The sequence below is a fragment of the Pteronotus mesoamericanus genome, unplaced genomic scaffold (assembly GCF_021234165.1).
Source record: "Pteronotus mesoamericanus isolate MK-2021 breed Mesoamerican mustached bat unplaced genomic scaffold, CSHL_Meso_final scaffold_507, whole genome shotgun sequence".
Taxonomy (NCBI): Eukaryota; Metazoa; Chordata; class Mammalia; order Chiroptera; family Mormoopidae; genus Pteronotus; species Pteronotus mesoamericanus.
Window position 1 is genome coordinate 1,388,813 of NW_026555319.1, and position 21,785 is coordinate 1,410,597.

Genomic DNA, 21,785 nt, shown 5'->3' on the forward strand with positions numbered 1-21,785 from the left:
CCGTCGCCATAACTGGGGACAGTCCCAACACCGTCGCCGCCGGCCGCCGCCCAGCCCACCGTGTCCAAGGACCGCGTCCTGCTCCGGGCCCCTTTGCATGCACCCACGTCTCTGCTCTTCCCACAGCCCGACGAGGCGGGGGCTTCGGTTCCCCCCAGTCCACAGGGCAGGTGAAGGAGTCACCAGAGGGTGAAGAAACTTAAGAATCCACAGCAGCCGAGACGTTGGCAGCTGGAAGGACAGCGGGGACGGAGCCCCAAGTGGGTCCTGACACAGTCGACAGCCACGTCCCTAAACACGGCGAGAATGAACTCCAGAAACGCACACGCGCGGACTGCACGTCCCAGGGCAGCTCCTCCAGAAAGCCCGCCGTGAGCGGGGGCTGCACCGCCCCCCACTCGGTCACCCGGGGAAAAGCCGAGGTGCGCAGGGTCTGGGCATCGGCGGCCGCCCCGCCCTCCTCTCCTCCCCCGCCGGGCGCTTTGCAGCCGCCGTGACCTCCTGGCTGAGCGTCTCCCTGACAGAGCCTTTGCACATCCTGTTCCTTCCGCCTGGAAGGCTTTTCCCTCCGTCCTCAGCGCCCCGGGGCCCGTTCAGCCGTCCACTCGGACGCCATCGCTCCGCGCCCGTTCCCGGCTGGGCTCTGCAGAGCGCGGCTGCCCGTGAGACGCTCTGTGTTTCATTTCAGCTGTGGGGCGACATCCGTCTCCCTCCGAGGTGGCAGGTGCATGAGATGACATCGTGTTTGTCTTGGTGACGCCTCCGTCCCCAGTCCTGGGCCAGTGCTAACTCAGGGGAGACACTGACAAAAGTGGGGAACAGAGGAGAGGCTGCCTCACACCGTTCTAGCTCGAGGTCGTAAAGCCCGGAGGGGACAGGAGTGAGGGGGCTTTTGACAGGGGGCCCTGATAGGGAGAAGAGGGGTCTTGGCCCGCGTCCCTCGGGAAGGCCACCGGAATCCCGGAAGAGCCGTCGCCGGGCAGCGCCCGCCGAAGACTCGAGGCCACGGCCTCGGGGCTGCCCGAGGCAGCGGCGGGGGCGCCGAGCCCGCCGCCCCGGACCACGGACGCCCAGAGCGCCCTGCTGCTCGGGGTTTGGGCCCGAACTGTCCTCAGCACTGCAGCACTGGCTGGGCCGCCGGCGGCCAGGACCTGCTGCGGGGAGGCGGGGGCGGGGGGGCAGAAACCCCAAGAAGGGCTGCGGTGGCCTCGTGCTCTATGGGCCCCCCGGGATGGGAGGCCAGGGCAGCAATCAGGGCGCCGCGGGACGGTTTGCGCCTGCAAGCCTGAGCTGGTGGGCGGAGACTTCACGGGCGCAGCCAGCCTGCTTTCTGATTGGTCAGCGTTCCGCCCTGGTCTCTTCTGATTGGTGGGAGTCTGTGCCATTCGGTAAAGCACGGTCCTGTGGGCGCCACAGCGGAAGGGAATGGAAGGCCACAAACGAGGTTCTGCGCGGTGCCAGGCACCCTGCGCGCAGTGGCCACGGCGATGCCCTGCTCTCCCGTCCAAAGCGGCCCAGCAATGACATTTTCTTTCTTTTTAAAAATTAAATTTATTGGGGTGACATTGATGCAATGACCTCGGTTTCAAGTGTAGCAGTGACTTTTTATGCGACTCTCATCTGTGCCTTCATGGGGGTGCCCGGGCGGTCAGGCGCAGAGGTCGCTGGTCTTCCTGAAGTGCCCCCCGCCGTCCAGGCACGAGGGTTTTCCATTCCGCAGGACCCTGCGCACCGCGTTACCCACAGGACGCTGAGCGCGCGCCCAGCCCTGCTCTCCACCGCGGCCCCGCGGCGCCGCCGGAGACGCGCAGCCTCACAACAGTAACCATTTAGCAGATCAGTCCTGGGGGAGGCAGCTTGTCGCCGGCGGTGGCCGAGCACATTTGCCTCCCTCCCCGAGGACATGCACTCACAGCTCCGCGGGCGTGCGGTAACAGGCCAATAATTCTGGGCTCGGTCACGGCGGGGAAACTCGGCTCCCACTTCATTTGCTTCCAATTCGTTCGCGGTGCGAACTGGGGTGTGGGCGCCGGGCCGCACTCACCCGTCAATTTACCTCTAATACAAGATGGAGATGCTGTTCCAAAGTGCTCATTTAGAACAAGAAAGCAATTCAATTTAGGAAGGCCCGAGACTCCGCAAGGTCCGGCGCCGCCAATGAGTTATTACGCCAGGCCGCCCTTGGGGACGGCGCACGGAATACATGGCATCGGATCGGGGTCCCAGAGAAACGCCCCGTTTCTGCAGCCTCTCTCGCCGGCCGCAGCGCTCTGTTTTCTGGCTGCCTCCCCACGCCCGACTCTCTCCTCAGCTCAGGAGACAATTGGGAAACACGGGGTGGGGGGCGGAGGTAGGTTCACAGCGGCGGTCCGCGAAACGCAGAGTTTATTCTTGTGTTGTTACTGATTCGTTACTGTGTTACCTTCCATACTAACAGCCGTGAGCCTCCCTTCGCCCCGCCCTGCGTGCCCTTCATTCCTCCAGAGTCGGAGCGCCTTTCTGTCCTGTTGTCGCTGTGCACATGCGGAGAACCCAGGGCGTTTCAGAGGCCAGTCCGGAGGGCAGAGCGCGCTCCAGCCACTGACAGCAGGCGCGCAGCACCGGGGCACTTCAGGTGCCTCCAGCCCCGGGCCTCTGTCCTCTCCTCCCCGGGAGAACGCGCGCCCCGGGCTCTCCGCCGGCACCGAAACGTGACTGCGGACGGTGCGTGTCCCCTCGGGGCGACCCCAGCAGGACCCGTGTGCCAGCTCTCTGCGCTGTCTCTCCCTGGGGGGCCACCGGGCGGGGGCGGGGGGCTGCCGTGAGTGGAATCCGAGTCTGGCCGACCCGAGCCGCGCCTGGTGTGAGAGACGCCCTCCAGCCGCGTGAATCCCAGAGCGGGCGTGGACTCCGCCAGACACGGGGCGACCCTCCCCGGGCGGCACACAAGCTCCCATCCGAGCTCGGTGACCCCGCGGGGTGGGCGGCCCTGCCAGGGTGCTGTGCCCTCGGAGGGACCCCAGCGAGACACGCTCAGAGGCTGTCTCACTAATGCCGAGCTGAGCTCCTGAGCCAACGGCTTCGGATCAGTGTGCGTGGGGGCGGGGGGCGGGGCTGGGGAGGTGGGCTTTCCTGGTGCCGTCCAATCGTCAGAGACCCATCCAGTGGGCGTGGGGCGGCGAGCGCAGGCCTCAGCTCTGGGGACCGCAGAGAGGAAAGTGGCAGCAGGTCCTGGAGGCCAGGGGCCGGGCTGGGGGACAGGGCGGGCACTGCCTGACCGGGGCTGGGCACTGCCTGCACGGGGAGACGCCCACGCGCGGGGCTCAGAAAGCCCCTGCGGCCCTGGCCCGTTTCTCCACTCCAGCGTTGGCACGGGGCCCCCGCCCCCTTCCCCACAGCCTGCCCCCCTGCCCAAACCGCCCCAGGCCCGGGGGAGCCCAGGGGCCGGAACCACAGACTGCAAATGGACAGGCCACCACGGAAGTGATGGCTGAGACTTCCCCCTAGTGGCAGAGACGGGCAACACACGGCGTCCCCACACCAGGGCCGGCTGGCCAGCTTGTTCCCGGTGTTTCTGAACCAACACCAGCCTCGGCCCCGCCCCATCAGGGTAGAGAGGAGGGGGCCCCCTAATACTGCTGCTGGCGCTCTGGGGCGCTTCTGGCGTAGCATATACATCCTGTAAGCGTCAACCATTTTACCTGCGCAGTCTGGTGACTTTGGGTGACTTTCGTCACCCTAGGGCTCCCCAGGACACATGCACTTCGCCTCCGCACTCCAGGCCCCCCGCCCTCCGCCCCGGGCGTGGCCGGTCTGATCACCTCCCTGTCTCCACGGCTCCGCCTCGTAAGCAGCCCCATGAACGGCTGCCCCCGCAGAACTTGGGAGCATCGCAAGTTTTCCCCTTTTTACTGTGAATAGCGTCCTCTCTGCTGCCTGCCTCTCGATTCCGGGGCTCTCTTGCCAGCTCAGGGCCGTGGGGCGAGTCCAGTTCTGGGCGATCGTGAATGACCTTGTGCAGCAGCATCGGCCACCCGGCTCCGGTGGGGAGGGGTGTCACTTCTCCGCGGACATGGGAGCAGGCTCGCCGCGGGGCATGGGAAGTGTGCGTGTAACGGGTCCACAAACTGCCGGCTGTTTCCCAACGACGACGTGCCATTTCGCATCGGCCGCGCCGGCCCGGGCGGGTCCCCCGCCCCTGCCCGCCGGCGACCGCCGCCACCTTCTCTGTGCGGCCCCTGTGCTTGGACTGGGAGGTGTGGTGCCGTGTGATTTCACTTGCCTTTCCCAGCGACTGGCGATATGGAGTCTTTTAATTCCCCTAACCGCTCGGATTTAAATAAATTACGAGGGTAAGTCCTGGCACAAATTCATCGGGGTGCTGCTCTGACACTGGATTTTGTCTTGATGTTAACAGAATTTGAAAACAAGCAAATAATAGGATGGCACGAAGTCATGCTGGCTCATCACCAATAAAAAAAAGAAAAATCTGAATAAAATGACAAGGGTCGCTGGAAGCAGCTTGATGTAGCAAACCTCACAACCATTGATGCCACCCACCATTTCCATTAATTATCCCCATACATATAATTAGAAGGATTTCACATTTTACCACGTCAAATTTCCTTGCAAAATTGGGATTTAAGAAAAATTGGCCTCTCGTCTGCACCGGCAACTGTGTCTGATGAATGAGACGCTAGGGCAGGCAACGCTGGCCCAGGGTGCTGTTGGCTGCGTGCCCCGCGGCCACTGGCCGGGTGGCTGCTGTGTCCCCGGGGAGCCAAGGTGCCACCACCTCCTCTGCCCGGTTCTCACGCGTCTGCTGCGCAGCCTGGAGACCCCACCGGAACGGGAGGCGGCCCCCGAAGGACCACCCCAGGCAGCCGCAGCCACGCGGTCTGGGAAAACGTGGACCACACAGACATGGAACAGCCGCTCGGCCGTAAGAAAGGGGGAAGCCTGCGGTCCCCAACGGCCTGGATGGCCCCAGAGGACAGGGCGCTCGGTGTCGCGAGCCCGTCACGGGAGGACGGATGCTACATGGCCCGCAGGAGGGGCCGCCCAGAGACTCACAGAAGCAGAGCTCAGGTGGCGGCAGCCAGAGGCGGCGGCGGGGGTAGGGGGGTGTTCAACGGGCACCTCGTTTGCGTCCCGGAGGCGCACGACCGGGCACCGCCTGCAGGCCCGGCGCCATCACACCTGCGCCGCAAAGACGGGCCTCGGGTCAGCGTCGCAACGGAAACCAAACCAGGACCACAAGCAAACCTGGGGGGAGGCGATGGGCACGTTTATCGCCGGGGCGGGGGCGGCGGCATCACAGGTGTGCGCGTGCGTGCACACGCATGGAGCTGCCCGCGTGGCCCACGCCCAGGGGTTCCTGGGGCTCCGTTACACGTCAGTGTTTTTACACTGCAGATGATACGAGACTTCCTGGGGCGATCACTTCAGAAGGAACATACGTGTTCAATCGCTCTGTTGTACGTCTGAACCTGCTGTAACGTGGGCTGTCAGCTGTGGTTGAAGAAGAATTAAGGAGACGCGCGCGAGAGGAGTCGGAGCAGAGACGACGGGGCTGGACGGCCGGCGGGGGAGGAAGGACACGGAGGCCGCGGCCCCGCGGCGCCGGGGGGCCGGGCGGCCGGACCCGCTTCTGGGCTCCTCGAAGGTACAGCGCGCTCCACGCGGGACCTCTGTCCTCAGCTGTGGACGTCCCCACAGCGCCCGGGCAAAGGGGAACTGCCACCAGGACAAGAGCGGGGACCCGATTCAGGGGCTCGGGGGGGCCCCGCGGGCAGGCGGCGCCCGCAAAGCGCAACCTGGGACACTCCCAGGTGCCTGCTTGGAAGGCAAAAGGAACACTTTTCAAGAAAATAAATGGCCGTGCTGACGCTGACCTTTGTGAGCGCTGTGACAAAATCCACATGGAGGCCAAAAAGAGAAATCTCATTTCATTTCCGCGCGCTTATATTAATTTATAAAGCAAAACACCAAGATTAATTCTCATCCCGATCTGCACCCACCCAAGGCTCTGGCCGATGACATTCCATTAACAATTCCCTTCCCTTTGTACGTTCAAGAAGTTTTCGTGCGGGCGGGGGACTTGGGCTCTGGCCCAGCGAGGGTTGCGTAGGCATCGGAAACGAGTTTTTCTTCCCACTACAGGACACAAGGCAGCATGGTAGAAAATTTGTTATTTAGCATCTCCTAATGTGCTGCAGGCCTGTAGCGGAGATAACACCAGGAACGCATCTGTAAGTGGATTTTGGGTCTGATTGCAGCGTGTGATTGATATGACCGCCTCTGAGTCACCGGCCCCTCGTCAGGGGTGGGGGGGCGGTACACACACCGGCCCCTCGTCCGTCGGCGGCGACGAGGACGGTGCGGAGGCACGGCTGCCTGACTGTGTGCCAGTGGGGGAATTAAATACGCCTCTTTCCTGGCTTTCTAATAAATCCTGCCTTTTTGAGCGCCTGCCAGAAGGAAGTAAAGGGACACCGTGAATCTGAAGGTGCTCCTGATAGTGACTTCGGGCTCTGGCACAGCAAAGCAGAGTCAAAGTCCCTGGCGCGGTGCTGAGGCCTGAGCTGAGGGAGGAGAAGTGACGAAGAAACAAATGTCACGTAGGCGGCATCTCTCCCCGCCGCTCAGGAAAACGTAAGTGCAGGCAGAGCCGCCGTCCGGCAGGGCAGGCCGCGCTCGGCTCACCTGGCGGACACAGTGGGTCTTCAGGCAGCGGCGCTCCGGAAGGGCTTTAGAAGCTGCGTGAAGACGATGCTTGGGTGCCGAGGGCTCCGTAGGACCTGCCCTCGGGACGTCGGGGTCACTGAGAGGGAGCGGCCCGTGGAGGTTTTCGCGCCTTCTCTCCTAAGACGGACGAGGCTGGTTTCGGAACGAGGCCTGGCCTCTTTGCTCTGCGATTTCATTCACGGAGCAGGCTGGCGCTCACCTGGCACAGTGCGGCCTCAATAAACCGCTGCTCGGTGAGCGAGCTCAGAGGTTGCTCCGCACAGAAGCTACCACCACGGGTAGCCCGCTATCCGCCCTGTTATCTTGGGAACGTTAACTATGGATCGTGATTGTTGGAGGGGGAGGGGTGGCAGGTCACAAGAAGGTGTAAATAATAAATTCCACCATAAAGAACGATAAAGAGAATTCTAAATGAAAAGGTCAATAAATAAACAAAAACTTCCATTCACGATTAACTCATACATGTGTTTGGTCAGGGAAACTCGACTTCTGGGCGAGAATCTGGGGTGTGATTCTCCATAAACATCGCTCGGTTTCTAAAAATCCTCACAGAAGGATGTGTGTATTGATCTGAGAGAGAGAGGAGCAAGGAGGGAGGGAGAAACAATGACGTGAGAGAGAAACAGCATTGGTTGGTTGCCTCCTGCATGTGCTCCGACCGGGGATCGAACCTGGAACCTTTTGGTGCACGTGGTGACGTGCCGACCAGCTGAGCTACCCGGCCTGGGCCGCACCACATCTTCTTTCTCCAGTCACCTCATGATACATCCCATGAGAGGCTCACATCCAAAACGAATAAAGAACTCATCCAACTCTACACCAGAAAACCAAGCAATCCGATTAAAGAATCAGCAGCGGACCCGAGTACACGCTTCTCCAGAGAGGACACGCAGACGGCCCACAGGCACATGAAGAGATGCCCCACGTCAGGAAGCATCAGAGAGATACACGTTAACCCACAGGGAGGTCACACCTCACCCCGTCCCAAGGGCCGCCATCCATAAGTCCACGACAGACAGGCGCCGGCGAGGACGGGGCGGAAAGGAGCTCGGCGCGGGCCGGTGCCGCCGCTGTGCAGAGCAGGCACCTCAGGAATCAAAGGCAGAACTGCCTCCTGACCCACCGGTTCCACTTCGCTGGAACATAGCTGGAAAAACTCCAAACTCTCATTCGAAGGCGCCCACGCACCCCGCGTTCATGGCGGCGTTTTTCCCCATGGCGAGGTTCGAGAGCGGCCTGCGCGGCTGTGCTCCTCAAGTCTATGGAAGGGTTATTTTTTCTTCTCTATATGTTGTCCGTCTCCACCCCACTCCCCACAGCGACATCATCCTTAAAAGGAGACCGTGGCTTTTGCTTTCTAAGTGAGCACATCAACGGAGAGTAGGAGCCAGGGGGACCCCCGGGCCGTCCCGGGCCCACCCCGTGCCCACGCACGGGAAGCCCAAGTTCGCATGACGACGACTGGGAGACCAGTGACCCGATGACCCTCCCATGGCCGGACCCTGGGCGTGCGGCTGGCCGTGGGCGGGGCACCGCTCAGGGGACGCAGAATGGGCCGCCCTGGAAACAGGGCCGCGGGGCCCGACCGCCTCGGGCGCGGCGCGGGTTTGTTTCGGGGCGGGATTCGGTGCGGGGTCGCGGGAGGGAGGGTTACTGTCAAATTTAATTCCCAAGTTAATCTTCTGCGGCATCAAGGACACACTTATCTGCTTGTGTGGTTATTTTTCCGCCGAGCGAACAGTTTTCAATCGTCCGAGACCGTCAATCCAGCCTCAAACGCTCCTAGGAAGTGATGCGTGTAAAACGCTCCACTTGGAGAAGGAGCCTGGGGAACAGGGGAGGGTGTTTCTGAGAAAACAATAACCCATTGTTTTTCCATTGTCTCCTTAAACCCAATACCCTCCCACGCCCCTCAGAGGAGTGGTCCCCGGGCGCGGAAATGCCCGCCTCGCCGTCCCAGACCCAGAGCCCCGCAGCCACGGCCGGCCATCGGTCCGCACAGGCTGGCGCGGCCCGGGCCTCTGTGGGCCTGCCAATGCGCGGTCAACGCCGCGCCGCCCGCCCCGGCCCCTCGGGCTCCAGCGGCCGCAGAGGCGGCAGACAGGCAGCCACAGGACGCCGGGGGCAGACACGGCGTGGCGCTCGGGCACCCCGGAGACGCCCGCCCCCGCCTCGGCGTGAGCGTCCACAACGCGGGGAGGCAGGGCGACTCCTGTGATGATGTCCTTTCCCGAACACGACCCTGGCGGGCTCTCTGGCGGGGGAGGCGAGAGGGGGCGCGGGCCGCGTCCCTCGGCAGCGCTCGGGGTCCCGGCTGAGCGGGGACGGTGCAACGAAGGCTGCGGACCGGGGGGAGCAGCGCCCGGAAACGCGCTCTTGCGCGGCTCTGCCGCGTGGCGGCGCCAGTCGGGCCGCGCTCCCCACGAAGGCCTGGGGCCGGGGGCGGGCCGTCCTCGCCTCGCCCCGGGTTCTCGGTGGCCCGCAGCCCTTCCCAGCGCGTGGCCTGCAGGCGCCGCGTGGGCCCCCCCTGCCGTCCCCCCACCTGTCCCCCCCCCCCCCCCCCCAGTGTCTCCTCCGTCACGGGATTCAGAACCTCATCTTGGTCCCAGTCGCAGGGACCCTACTTCCAAACCAGGCCACATTGCCTGCCATGGGGGTGGGGCTTGGGGACCGGAGGGTGGGGGGGTAGGAGGGGGAGTTAGGACACCCACATATCTTTTCAGGGGACGCGATTCAAGCCCCCCCCCCAGGAGCCCCTGCCTCTCCCTGTTCGGTCCCATCGCCGCTCACGCCTCCGCCGGCTGAGCCGCACCAAAGTCCCAGGCCCCCGCCAGCCACCTCTTGCTGGATAATTTGTGCGGGGCGCGGGGCGCTCGCGACCCTTGATAATAAATCTCCACGACACCCCGGAGAGGGGAGGATGACACTCATTATTTTGCAGACTTGAGAACAAGTGGCAAGCTCCCCTCCAAGCAGCCCAGCGCGAGCTGCTGTGTTCTCGACGCAATTTTATGCAGACAGAGTGGAGGCCTTCTAGGAATTTTAAAAGCTTTATATAAGAACCAACCCCCCCTCCTCCGCCTCACCTCCAGTTCCTGCCACGTCTCAGGGTTCAGGGAAAATGCTTTCATCTTAAACATGCGAAGGCAAAAACTCCCAATTGTGGCAAAGCTTCAAAGTGCCGGGGAAATCTCACTACGTCTCAGGAAATTCAATCGGGGACAGAGTCGGTCAGTCCTGGGGCAAAGGGCCTCTTGCTACCCCTGCCCTCCCCAGACTCGGCAGGACATTCCGTTTATTATTTAATGAGAAACCCTAGTGAGAAACGGAAGCGTGGGCTGGATGTGTCACCGTGGCGTCCCGCACGACCTGGCCTTGGCCGGGGAGGCGGGTCCCCATTTGCTGTCCCCAGACCTGCCTGCTGCTGCTGATTCCTGAGGTGTGTGTGGGCAAGTGTCCCACGCCATTTCTAGGTCACTCTTTAGAAGGCTTTGCATGTGACTCTTCAACGGTTTATTTCTCGGTCAGGGAGACCAAGGAGGTCCCGATGTAGGAGCGACCAGGTGACAATGTATCCATCAGCCCAGGGCGCTGAGGGGCCCCTATGTCTAAGCCAAGCCACATAAGCAAGAGTAACTATGTTGCATTAGGTGCCTGAGCTTCTGGGGTTGTTTGTTACAGCAGCAAAAGCATATGTCTCCTGACTAATAGACACAGTAGCCTAGTCTCCTTATAAAAAAGAACTGAAACAGACTGAGAGAAGAGAAAGTAAGTAAATAGTAAGAAACTTGGCATGAGACACGGCAAACGTCATGAGGCCGGTATGAAATAACCGAAAGTTGAGAAAGACGGGACGAATGAAATGCGGCGCCTTTCCGGGTCGGGGGAAGGTGGAAAGTGTCATGCCAACGCCCCACACAGCAAGGGCAGCGGCCAGCCTGGGGGCGAGAGGAAGGTCATGAGCACGCCGTCGGCGACACGCAGGCGACCCCGCGAGCCCCGGGTCTTACCATGGCTAAGGGGACGATGGCAACCAGGTCCTGCTGGCTGACGAAGATCTCAGAGGCAGCGACCTCCGTGGCCCCCTTGCGCGGGTACTCGGCCTGCCAGGCGATGGGATGCGTGCCCGACAGGCTGCTGAAGCTGGCGATCTCGAAGTTCATCTGCATGACCTCGTGGAACAAACTGCCGTCTCTGCAAGAGAGCGAGAGGGAGGGCTGTGCGCTGACCTCGTTCTGTGGGAGGCCCCCCCGCCCGCCGCCCTGCTGGCTGCCGCTGTGGCTAAAACAGACAGACAAAGGGCACACCTGCCAGGGGGCGGTGCCTGCGACCTGGCACCCACGCAAGGCAGGGGCGCGGGCAGCTGGGGCGGCGCAGCACCCACAGGTCAAGGGGAGGGGCAAAGAGCCTTCAGCGCGGAGCAGCCGACCAGCGGGTGTACTGACGAGTCTCTCTCATGGGCTTGTACCAGCTCTTCAGACAGGGAGCTCACCGGTGGCCTCACCCTCGCTGCGCGAGCCTGGCTGACCTCTGAACTGGGGGGACCCCCATTCGGGTCGACTCCATGCAGATGCTGCTGGCGGCTCTTTCCCCGGCTCCCCCGGGAAAGACCCAGGGCCTACAAGGACACATCCGGGCTGCCTTGCGGCTGGAGGCAGGCGTGCAGCGGGGTTCCGGCTGACACAGCTGCTCCTGGGGGCCTCGGGGGTTTGAGTGGGCGACGGAGCGGAGCTGGAGAGGGAGTCAGGGTCCCCTGGCCCTTCTGGGGCAGCCTGGTGGTGCTTCATGCGTCCCGGCCCCCGATGCTCACGCCAGCCCCCGAGCAAGGGCCTGCCCGCTGCAGCGGCGCCCGCGGCGTTGGCCGGGCTCCTGTCCGCGGTTTACCTGGACGCCTCGTCCTGGGCGTGGCCGCAGAGCCGCCTTGTAGCTTCTAATGAAACCCCTTCTGCTCCCAGGGGCCTTTTGGCGCAAGGGACTCTGTTGTCAGCCATTAAGCACCCGGACCAACGCCCTCTGCCCGAGGGGGGCCGGAGACGTGTGTTCCTAGCGCGCTTTCTCCAGCAAGGCTGTGGCTTGGGGACCCGCTGCCCGTCCCCATACCTCATTTTTCTTTTAGACGGTGACATTCCGGCCCGGGCGGGGGGAAGTGGCCGGCCGCAGCCACACAGTGGGCTGGCGGCAGAGGCGGTGGGCGGCCGCGGATCCCGACGCCCAGTCCTGTGTGCCCGGCGACCTCCTCTGTGACAGCCAGGGGGGCGGTCATAGGATCCCAAGACGCCCGGCGAGTTTCCCGGAACGGGGCTCTGGGAGCCGCACCCACCCGCCTGCCGCTGCCTCGGGGGCCCTGGGGGCCCAGCCCTGCCCCCGCTGGCATTTGGTCTGGGGCTGCTTTCCTGTCCCAGGACCGGGCTGAGTAACGTGTCGGGCGATGAGCAGCCCGGAGTGTCGATGACGCGGGGGCCTCTGCGGCAGCCACGGGCCATCGGTCAGGGGGTCAGGGAAGGGGCCGCCGAGGGAGCTTCTGGATCTGCTGTCTCAAAGAATCGGCGCTGGAGGGAAGGGGGGTGGAGGGCGGGCTTCCCAGGCACCCAGCGGGGCCCAGCACCCCCCGGGCGCCCAGTGTGGTTGCAGGGCGGCATCGGCAGCCGCCATATCTCAGCGGGCACCCACCGGGAAGGCCGCTGCGTCCAGGGGAATCCAGCGCATAAGGAGAGAGACACCACATGCACCGAAACACCGTGCCCTGCGCGTGGGCTGCTGCGGCCGGGACACATTGCGGAGGGACCCTGTCCTTTGCTGGGGGCTGACCAGTGAGCCACGCATCCACTCGGGCCTGGGGCCTCCTCAGCTGCCCGGCGCCCATCCCTCCCCGTCCCCTCACTCAGCCGCGGGAGCGGGAGGTGATGGGGCCGTCCTCCCCCCGGCCCGGCGCGGCGAGCCTTGCGCCCTCCTCAGGTGGCGAGCACCCGGAGGAGTGGGGTTTCCGGAGGCCTGGCGCCCCTCGCAGGGAGAGGGCGGAGGCCGGGGGGACGCTCTGCCTCGGACACTGAGGGGGAGCGCCGGGGCCGCCGCCTCCTTCTCCCGACTTGCGAGGCGGGGGCGGGGATACGGCTCCCCCCTTTTCCACAGGGTTCGACTGAGGAGGAAACCAACGAGGGATCAGCCTCACACGGAGAACAGAGCTCGGCCCTCGCCAGCATCTCCGACGGGCGCGGCGGGTCTCTCGCAGGACTTGACCGGCTTCGTTCTCCCGTCCACCTCACGCCGCCTTCACAACATGTCCCTTGGGGGCCGGTCCAGGCGCCCCCTGCGCACGAGCCCCGGGAGCGATGCGGGCGCTGTGCCGCTCCCTGTGAACTGGGGCTCACTCAGGGCTGCCACCCGACGGGGCAGACACGCCACCGCTGTCCAGGGACGGCACTGCCGGCAGAGGGGACGCAGGAGAGCAGGCGTGTGTCCAGGGATTTGGACCCTCGCGTGGCTGTGGAGATCGGCCCAGGGTGACCACTTGCTACATCAATAGTGTAGAGTGATTGCAGTAAATTTTTTTTTTTTTTTTTCCAAACGTGGTCCAAGAAAAGCAAATAAATTCCGCCAACAGCCACAATAAAATCTGGGGCACTTGAAACCCAACTCACCAAGCCTCGTTGCTACTGGATTTGGTCTTGGAAATGAACGGAGGCTGGGGGTGCGTTGAGGGGCCGCGAGGGCTTCCCCGCCCCCCACTACAGCCCGTCAGGGAGCTCAGCGCCCAAGTCGCCACCCGCTGCTGCCAGCCCCACGCCTGCGGAGAGAAGCGAGACTAACAAGACGAGAAATCTCCCCTACGGGACGGCTGCCACGCCAGGGGGGCGGAACGGTTTGGGCCCGGCTGGGTTCCACGTCCTGTTTCGTAAGCGAAGGACGCAGGCCTCTCTGGGAACAGCTCCTTCAGACCCTCGCGGGGACGCACCTGTCTGCTCAGGGGACAGCGATCGCTGGGAACTGACCGCGGTGCTGAAGCGGATCCGTGTGCCCTGAGAGGGAGAGCAAGAGGTGACCAACTCCTTGTAGTGACGCCACACGGGACGGAACAGACGCCTCAACATTCCTCGGGGAAAGGCGGTGGGAAGTAGGTGAGGGCCGAGGAAAGTTTCCAGACGGGAGCCTCGGGCAGACCAGCGCCGGACAGGACACCCGGCGGACGCCAGACGGAGTTTTCGCCCGTCCCTGCTCTTTGCATCTCCAGCCCAGCAAAGTGCCGAGTGGGGCCATCTGATTGGCTAGGATGAGACATCACACCCCCGCCCACCATGCCAGGGCAGGGAGAAGGGTTCGCGAGGCCCCCTCCCGAGTCCCGCCAGTACGATGTCCGCGCCCCAGGAACCTGCTGTTCTCTCCACCCTCTTCTCTCCATTCCCCGGCTCCGGTTTCCCTGCTGCGGCTCAGAGACCCCATGCTTCCCGGACCTCTGTGCCTTGGGACCCGCTCCCCCGATGCCCCGAGGCCCCGGCGCTGCATGCATTCCCGGTCGCCCTCAGTTCGCCGCGCCGCTTTATCGGAACCAACACGCAGCGCGACATGCGCTCGTCTGTGTTGGGTGCCTCCCCGGCCTCCTCCTCCTCAAAGGCGAGCACCGTGGGAGCGAAGGCATCGTTTTGTTCACCGTCAGACCTCCATGTCGCGGCACCGACCCCGAGGAAGGGCCCGGTAAACGTTTGCGGAATGAATAATGAAGGAGCGAGTGCTCCCAGACCGAGGCCCTGATGTGCAGGCTTCTCTCTCTGCCGCTAGTCAGGTTCCCACAAATCTCCCCTGCAGGAGGGAGGAGGGGAGCGGTGCTTGGCCGCAGGCGAGGCAGGAGCGTCCTTCGCAGCTATCGGCCCCTCCAGACGGCCTGAACTCCTTCCAGGGGAGCGCGGAGCGCGCTGGAGGCCTTCCAGGGAAGACGCGCTCCGAGCGCCGCTGCGGAACGTGCGCCCCCGCGACTGCAGGGACAGCGCTGGACGGGCTCCAGAGCCGCCTCCGCTGAGCGTGATGCCCGCCGGGCGCCACTGAAGATGTAATGAGGAGGCTGAATTAATGATGCCCAGGTATCGCTTTCAGGCAGCGCCTGTAAGTGGTCACAGAGGGTCTCAGGGGCCTCGCCAGTGGCTGAGGCTGAAAAGGGGGGAGTTTTACTTCTAAAATACAAGGCGTGGCCCCCTCCGCCCCCAAGCCCTCTGCCCAGTCACCGGCCGTCCATCGAGCATTTCCCGAGCCCGATGTGTGCCGGGGGCGGTGGCGTGATCCCAGGGACAGGGAAGAGAAGGCTCCCAGTCCACAGCGGCTCATGGCCTGCCACGGGGAGCCCCCCAAACCTGCTGCAAGTTCCCCACTGACTTCACGAGAGACACAGGAGACCGAGTGGGGCGGACGCAGAGGCCAGGCATCTCCGGCGGGGGCTTCGCTCCGTCGCCGGCCCCCCTGCGGCCCAGGCGCCCCCTGTGCAGCTCGCCAAGCGCGCGGGCTTTCACTGGAGCTGGAAAAGCGGCCTCGCGCATGCCCTGAACCCCCTTCTCTGTGCAGTGGGCCTCCCCCCTCTTCGGGAAGAACTCAGGGTAACACTCTCTGCCCTCCTACTGAATGTCGTCGGCCCCCGCCACACGGTGCCACTACTCACTCGGTGAGCTACTAAAATTCACCCATGTTCTTTAGAAAACACCTTCTTCTCTTCCCTTCAGATCCGAGTCCGGCCCCAGCCGGGCCGCTCGGTTGGTTGCAGCGTCGTCCCGAAGCGCCGAGGGGGCAGGCTCCCCCTCTGGTCAAGGCGCCTGCAAGAGGCAACCACCCAGCCCGTGTGGTGGGGGCACCCAACGCTCCCAGCAGGTTGCCCCCCGGTGTCCCGGCGGGACGGCGGTGGCTCCGTGGCGGGTGCTCAATAAACAGTCATTGAGTTAAAAAACAAAACAAAACAGCGAATGCCTCCTCGGCGACCTCTGCCCCGAGGCCCCTGCTGCGGCCACTGGTGCCTTGTCCTATGCTCTTCGCTGGCTCTTGGCCCCTCCTGAGTCCCTCCTCCTGCCTCCTCCGGTCCTGTGACGTCATCCTCTGGGTCACACACCATCGTTGGCTCAAGTTGCCCAGGCTCGGTTCCTCTGGCTTTGCCGCCAACACCCCGGCCTCAATTTCTCCTTTTGTAAAGAAGGACATGCTAAGTGACCAGACCCTTCGGCCGCTGCGTGGTGCTTCAGGACACATGGGCGGGCATTGACCCCACATTTGCCGTCAGCGCTTTGGGAAGCGGGGTCTTCAGAAGCCGTCCCCGCCTCCCCCCAGGGACCTGGAAGTGACATATCACTCCTGCATCTCAGAAGGCGCTTCCTCATGTCCTGACCCCCAGAGGGCCATGCCTGAAAGGCAGGCAGAGGCACAGGCAAACGTGTCCCCCGTGAGCCATCGGCAGAGCCAGCACGAAGACCAGTATTGGGAAGACATCTTGGATGGAAAAATAAACGGAGGGTCAAAAGGGTATTTCCCCGCCCCGGTGCCCAGGGAGCAGAGCGCACTCTGGCTCTGCTGACCTTGCTGAGCCGTCCCGAGAGGGACGTGGGCGGGCTGGCCACCCTTGCCGTCCGGGCAGAGGGGAGGGCGCGGCTGCAGTCGGGCCTGGCACCGCCCCCTCCCCCCCCCCCAGCAGCCACCATGGGGAGTGGGGAGATCTTTCACACCAGCGGCACTGCAGCCCGCACCATTTAGCCAGGGATCCAAGGGGACCGCCGATTCAGAAAAAGCCACTTTTAGGTGTCTTGGACGCTGCCCGAAGAGAGCGTGGAGACGCCGACGTGAACCGGGCTCTCTGAGGACCAGCTGCAAGGCCGCGGCCCGTCCCGGAGCAAACTCACGGACCAGGGCTGCCGGGCTCCGGCCGCGCGGGTCGCAGAGCCCAGGCTCGCCCTGGAGGGGGGGTCGTCCGTGGAGAACCAGGCCCAGTCCCTGGGCCCTCGGGGGCCGACGTGTCGCAAGGGCCACGCTGGTGGGCCCTTCGCCCCGGACCCCCAGCCTCGCTGGGGACAGAGCGCGGCGCCGGGGTGTCTCTGGTGACCTGCCCTGGCCCAGCCACCAGCTCCTCCTTCAGGGAACAGCTACCTGTCACCTTCAGCCGCGCAAAAAGAGGGGCCCGTTTCTCAGGGAGCCTTTGCTCTAGTCTGAGCCCCTTGGGGCCAGGACAGGTGAGGGGACACTAACCGGAGTCGGACCAGCCGGGGTCGTGATGGTGACAATGTTACTGACGGATGGGAGTGCGTAGCCCGTGACCCAGCCCTGAGCTCCTGCCCCAGAGGCAGCGGCTGAAACGGGACGCACAGGCGCCCCACCCAGTGCCCGGCCTGCCGGGTGGTGGGGGCCCCGCTGGGCACCGTGCAGAGCTGTGCGGCTGGCGCTGGTCCCCGCACATGGTGACACCAGATCCCAGGGAGGCACCTGCCAGAGCCCAGGGAAGGAGGCGGAGCCTCACAGGCTGGGCTCCTGCGTCCTTGCTCGTGTCCTTGCCTGGGGGCTCCCCCTGCGGGAGCCACCGGGGCCCCGCGTCCTTCCCTGCCCCTCGCACGGCAGAGGCAGCGCCCCGACAGGCCTCTGCGCGCAGGCTGGAGCCCCTGCAGAGAGGCGGGAACCCAGGTGCCCGGGCGCAGGGAGAATGGTTCGCACCCTCCGCCTTGGCCTGTCCCCATCCTCCCGCCTGTCCGGTGACCTGGGTGCCGGCCAGCCACGTGGGGAAGAGACAGGGGCTGGACCTGTGCTGCGCATGTGCCCGGCCAGGGTCCGCGCTCAGCGGCTCCCCGAGCTCACGGTGGCCCTGCGGGGTGACCCTGCTTGGCCCCCACGGGCAAGGCAGGACGGGGCCCGTGAGCCCAGACTTGAGCCCAGATCTGGTTCGGTCCAGTCCCCACGCAGGCGTCCAGCACATCCGGGTGGGAACCCGCATCCCAGGGGCCAGCGGGGTGGGGTGGGGTGCCGTCCCTGCACGGAGGTCCGAGCAATGACAGGGACGGCGGGTCCCTCACGGAATTGGCTCAGAAATGAGAAGCGCCAGGCTCCCCGCTCGGCTGAAGGCAGAGAGCTTTCTCTCCGTGTGATGTGGCGAGAGAAGGAGGAAGCCAGTGAGGGGGAGGGGAAGGAGGGAGGGGGAAGGGCGGGGGGGGCACGCAAGGGACGCGGCAAAGACGGGAATTTCAGAGGCACCACGGCCGTCACTTCAGCGAGCCCCCCCGCAGAGCCGGGTTCCTGACAAGAAGACACTTGGTCCTCAGAGCCCCTGAGGACCCAGGCCTCTCACTGCCTGGTGATGACAAATGGCACGGCCGGGACCCAGATGCTAAATGCTCTCTAAAGAAAGAGACTCAGTGATGGGATGTCACCACGGCACCACACCAAGGTCATCGTGCGTGCAGCTTCGGGAACGCCGCTCGGGGGCGGTCCGGGGGGCGGCGGCTGCGGGCGCCCTCCCCGCGGCCAGCGCCGCCCCTGCGAGGAACAGTCTCGGAGCACGGGGGCCCCGAGGAATGCCACCTCCGTCCCCTGTCCCCCTCCGGGGGGGCAGTGTCTGTGAGTGTTGCCCACGTGAGGGAAATGGGGGCAGAGGCTGGGCCGCGGGGTCCCCAGGTCCCTGGCACTGCGCCTCCCTCCGCCCCCCACGTCTCTGCATCCACGGGGGACCAGCAGCTGCCCCGGACATGCCGAGGGGCACCGAGTCCTCCGGTGCCGCAGACAGGCCGCTGTACGTGACCCGACATGGCCACAGGGACACCCTGGGGGCGGAGGCGGGGTCGGGGGCGCAGGGCGGTCTGCCGGGCCCGCTTGCCCGCCTTGGGCTCACCTGCCCTCCGCCCACTTCCCCTCCTCTTTCAGGTTAGTTCCTGTGTAATATTGGCCACAATTTTCCTGCCACAAGAGAAGGAAAAGAAAGGGGGAGGAGACTCCAGGAAGGTGCCCGGGCAAAGTCTCATACGTTGGTGAGGGATATTTAAGATGGCACTTGGGCGGTTTTATTTGCTTATGTAACAGTGGAAAAATACAAGTCCAATCTCAATTCTCCCTGTAGCTAATAATCCTCTTAACCACAACAGAACCAAATTCTGGTCTTGCAAAGTAGGTCGGGGTTGCTAAATATACCCCACTAAACAGGTCTTTAATACGTACACCATGTAAACAATGCATTAGTACAAATACACGAGATAAATTACACGCGAGCGTGCATGTGTATTTATAACATATGCTGTTAAAGTGTATTTGGCTCTTGTCATTATTTGCCATTATTTTGACACTTAAAAAGATACTTTGTGACGCAGCATGCACAGAGTAACAAAATCCACAGCTGCAGAAAAGAGCGTGGGGGAAACAAAGTCTCTCTCACCCCTGACCCTGAGTTTCTCAGGCCCCCTCCTCCCCGGAGACCTGCTCCCCAGTTACAAATACATTCCTTTGTTTCACCTTTACTTCTGGTGAAATGTACATGGTGCACCAGCGGCCACAGCGGCCAGTAGGCGTGCAGTCCAGCACCGCTGAGCACGTGCGCCCCCGCGTAGCCGCCCCCGCGGCCGGTCTCCAGGGCTCTCCATCTCGCAAATCTCAACCGTGTCCCCACAACGTGCTAACCCCGCCCCCCCCAGCCCCGGCTCCCTCACTGACTGCGCTTTCTGTCGCGGGGACCTGGCAGCTCGGCAGCCCGGGAGCCGCCTGGGCCTGCTGCGCCTGCCTGTTCTGCGGCACAAGTGGCCTCCCGGTTCACCCATGAAATTGGATGCCGAGCCATCGCTTCATATTTTACCTTCGCGTGTCCGGGTGCCACACGCACTGCTGGGTCCCCGGCATTTTTTCCCCGCTTAGCAATATTTCTTACAGAACTTTCCAGATCAGCGGCCCCAGATATAACTCATTTTAAATGGTTATATAATATTCCAGTGAAGGGAAGTGCCCGGGTTTGTTCGATCAGTTGTTCCCAGTCCGTCACGGACGATGCCGTGAAAAATGTCTGAGCGTAGGTGCCAACAGACTGCAGGCTACGCTCTCACAAAGGGACCTGCGGGGTCGTGGGTTTGGGGCACCTGAAACTCCCCGGCACTGAACTGCCGCCCGAGGGGCTTGCCCGGGGGCAACGTCAGCAGCGGCCTCCGAAGACGTGCGCCCCGCAGAGCTGCAGGCACTTGGCTTTTTGAAGTCAGGGTCCGGACAGTGGCCGCGGCCTGCGTCCGTCCTGGCTGCAGAGCGGAAGGCGGCCGTGGGCAGCTCAGGCCTCGGCCCGTGGGCCAGCGCCCTCGAGTCCAGGCTGGGCCTGCGGCGGGCTCGGCTGGGGACGGGGTGTAAGGTCGGCCTTGGCAGTAGCGACGGTTTCACCGTTCCAGTTATTTACCCCCAACCCGCTGAGTTGCAGGCATTAAACATGCACACACTTGTCCACGGCAACCAAACCTCAATAAAGTGGTTTAAAAAGAAGAAGAGGCTCCCGCTTCGTGCTTGGGGGAAGCCAGCCTCCCCCTGCCCTGCGACCCTGGGAGAGAGGACCCTTTGCGCCCCTTTGGGTGGAAAAGGCGGGTAGGTGCTCCTTCCCTCGTCTTCCCCCACAGTGTGGAGACACCCGGGAGCCTCCTGCACCGACCCCGTCTTTGCGGGAACGGGACAGTGGCCGGCGGACGTTTGCACACGGCTCCTTCCGCAGGGAAGCCCCCTTTACACGATGCTCATTCAGCCCGTGCTGGCGGCAATGCCGGGGTCCCGGCGTCCAGGCTGGGTTCTGGGGGTGCTGGTCACCTGCGACCCCGGAACTCAGAGGCGAGGTGCCCTCCCGGCTGTGGACAGACCTCTCGGCGGGCCCAAACCTCCCCTGTCCCCGCCGGCACCGCGGGTGACCACGGGAACAGGCCCGAACAGCCCCCCGAAGACGGGAGGGACATTTGGAGGCGGGCGCCTTGGGTGGAAACTCTTCTGCATTGGGAGGACAACTGTTCCCCCTTCTGCGCCCGGCTCAAAATTCTCCATGGGGGGCGGGTGCTTCTTTTAAACCCCGATTTCCTGTGGAAGACAGACCTAGTGTCCCATTACCTAAATATTCCCCCAGGGTGTTTCTCGTATTTTTCATGTTGAAAAATGTCTCATTTTTGCGTAAGGTTCAGAGTCCAGACCAGCCGCACGTCCATCGTTGCAACCGGCTAGAGCTGCAATTGAACTGCGTGCTCAGAAACAGTTGGTAGCGAGGGATGCACAGTCCCATGTGTTTGGAAGCCCGTGGGGCATATCTAGATTTAATTAGCCATTTCCCTAGTGATGGACTTTTAGGCTGTTTTCAACGTTTTTCCTCTTATAAATAATGTGAGTTTTCTGTAACCATAGGAAGTGGAACTGTTGCCTCACAGGAGCTGAACACTTACACACAGAATAGGAATTTCCAGATTGTTTTCCAAAGAGTCTGTACCAACTTACAGCCACGTGGGCGCGTGAGTCGGTGTTCCTGCTACACGTGTGTTCATGCACCTTCCCCGATTCATGGAGCATTTTTCCTTAAGTTTCCTAGAAACTTTTATTTCCTTTCTGGTGAATATCCCGTTCAGAGTCTTTGCTATTTTCTGGTGGGTTGTTTCTCTCCTTCATATTCTTGGTACTATCCCGTGTCTGCTACACAGGCTGCAAACATTTTCAATATCCTTTTTATTTTTATTTGTTTTAAAGGTTTTATTTATTTACTTTTAGAGAGAGGGGAAAGGAGGGAGGCAGAGAGAGAAACAGCGCTCAGCTGCCTCTTGTGCGCCCCCTACCAGGGACCTGGCCCGCAACCCAGGCTTGTTCCCTGACTGGGAATCAAACCGGCAACCTTTCGGTTCGCAGGCCGGCGCTCAGTCCACTGAGCCACAGCAGCCGGGGCTCAACATTGTTCTTGGATGCCTGCGCCCCCAGCCAAGCCGTGTGGTTGTTGAAACCTGTGGTCCTACCGCTTTAGTCCTGCCCCCCTGCCATCTGGCCCCCCTGTCAGCCACACGACTGGGAGGCGGCGTTGCTGAGAAAACGCGGGAGGGAGAGGTGGAGCAGGAGCCACCTGTTTGGGTCTGAAA

At 63.1% G+C, this 21,785-nt stretch overlaps 1 protein-coding gene across 1 annotated transcript in view; it reads right to left on the minus strand.

Annotated features, from left to right (window-relative positions):
• TMEM132C (transmembrane protein 132C) overlaps positions 1–21,785 on the minus strand; it is a 153,887-nt gene that overhangs the window by 19,436 nt on the left and 112,666 nt on the right. Inside the window, exon 4 of the mRNA XM_054593919.1 lies at positions 10,737–10,920. Within this exon, the coding sequence (XP_054449894.1) occupies positions 10,737–10,920 (184 nt within the window). The remainder of the gene's footprint in view (positions 1–10,736; positions 10,921–21,785) is intronic.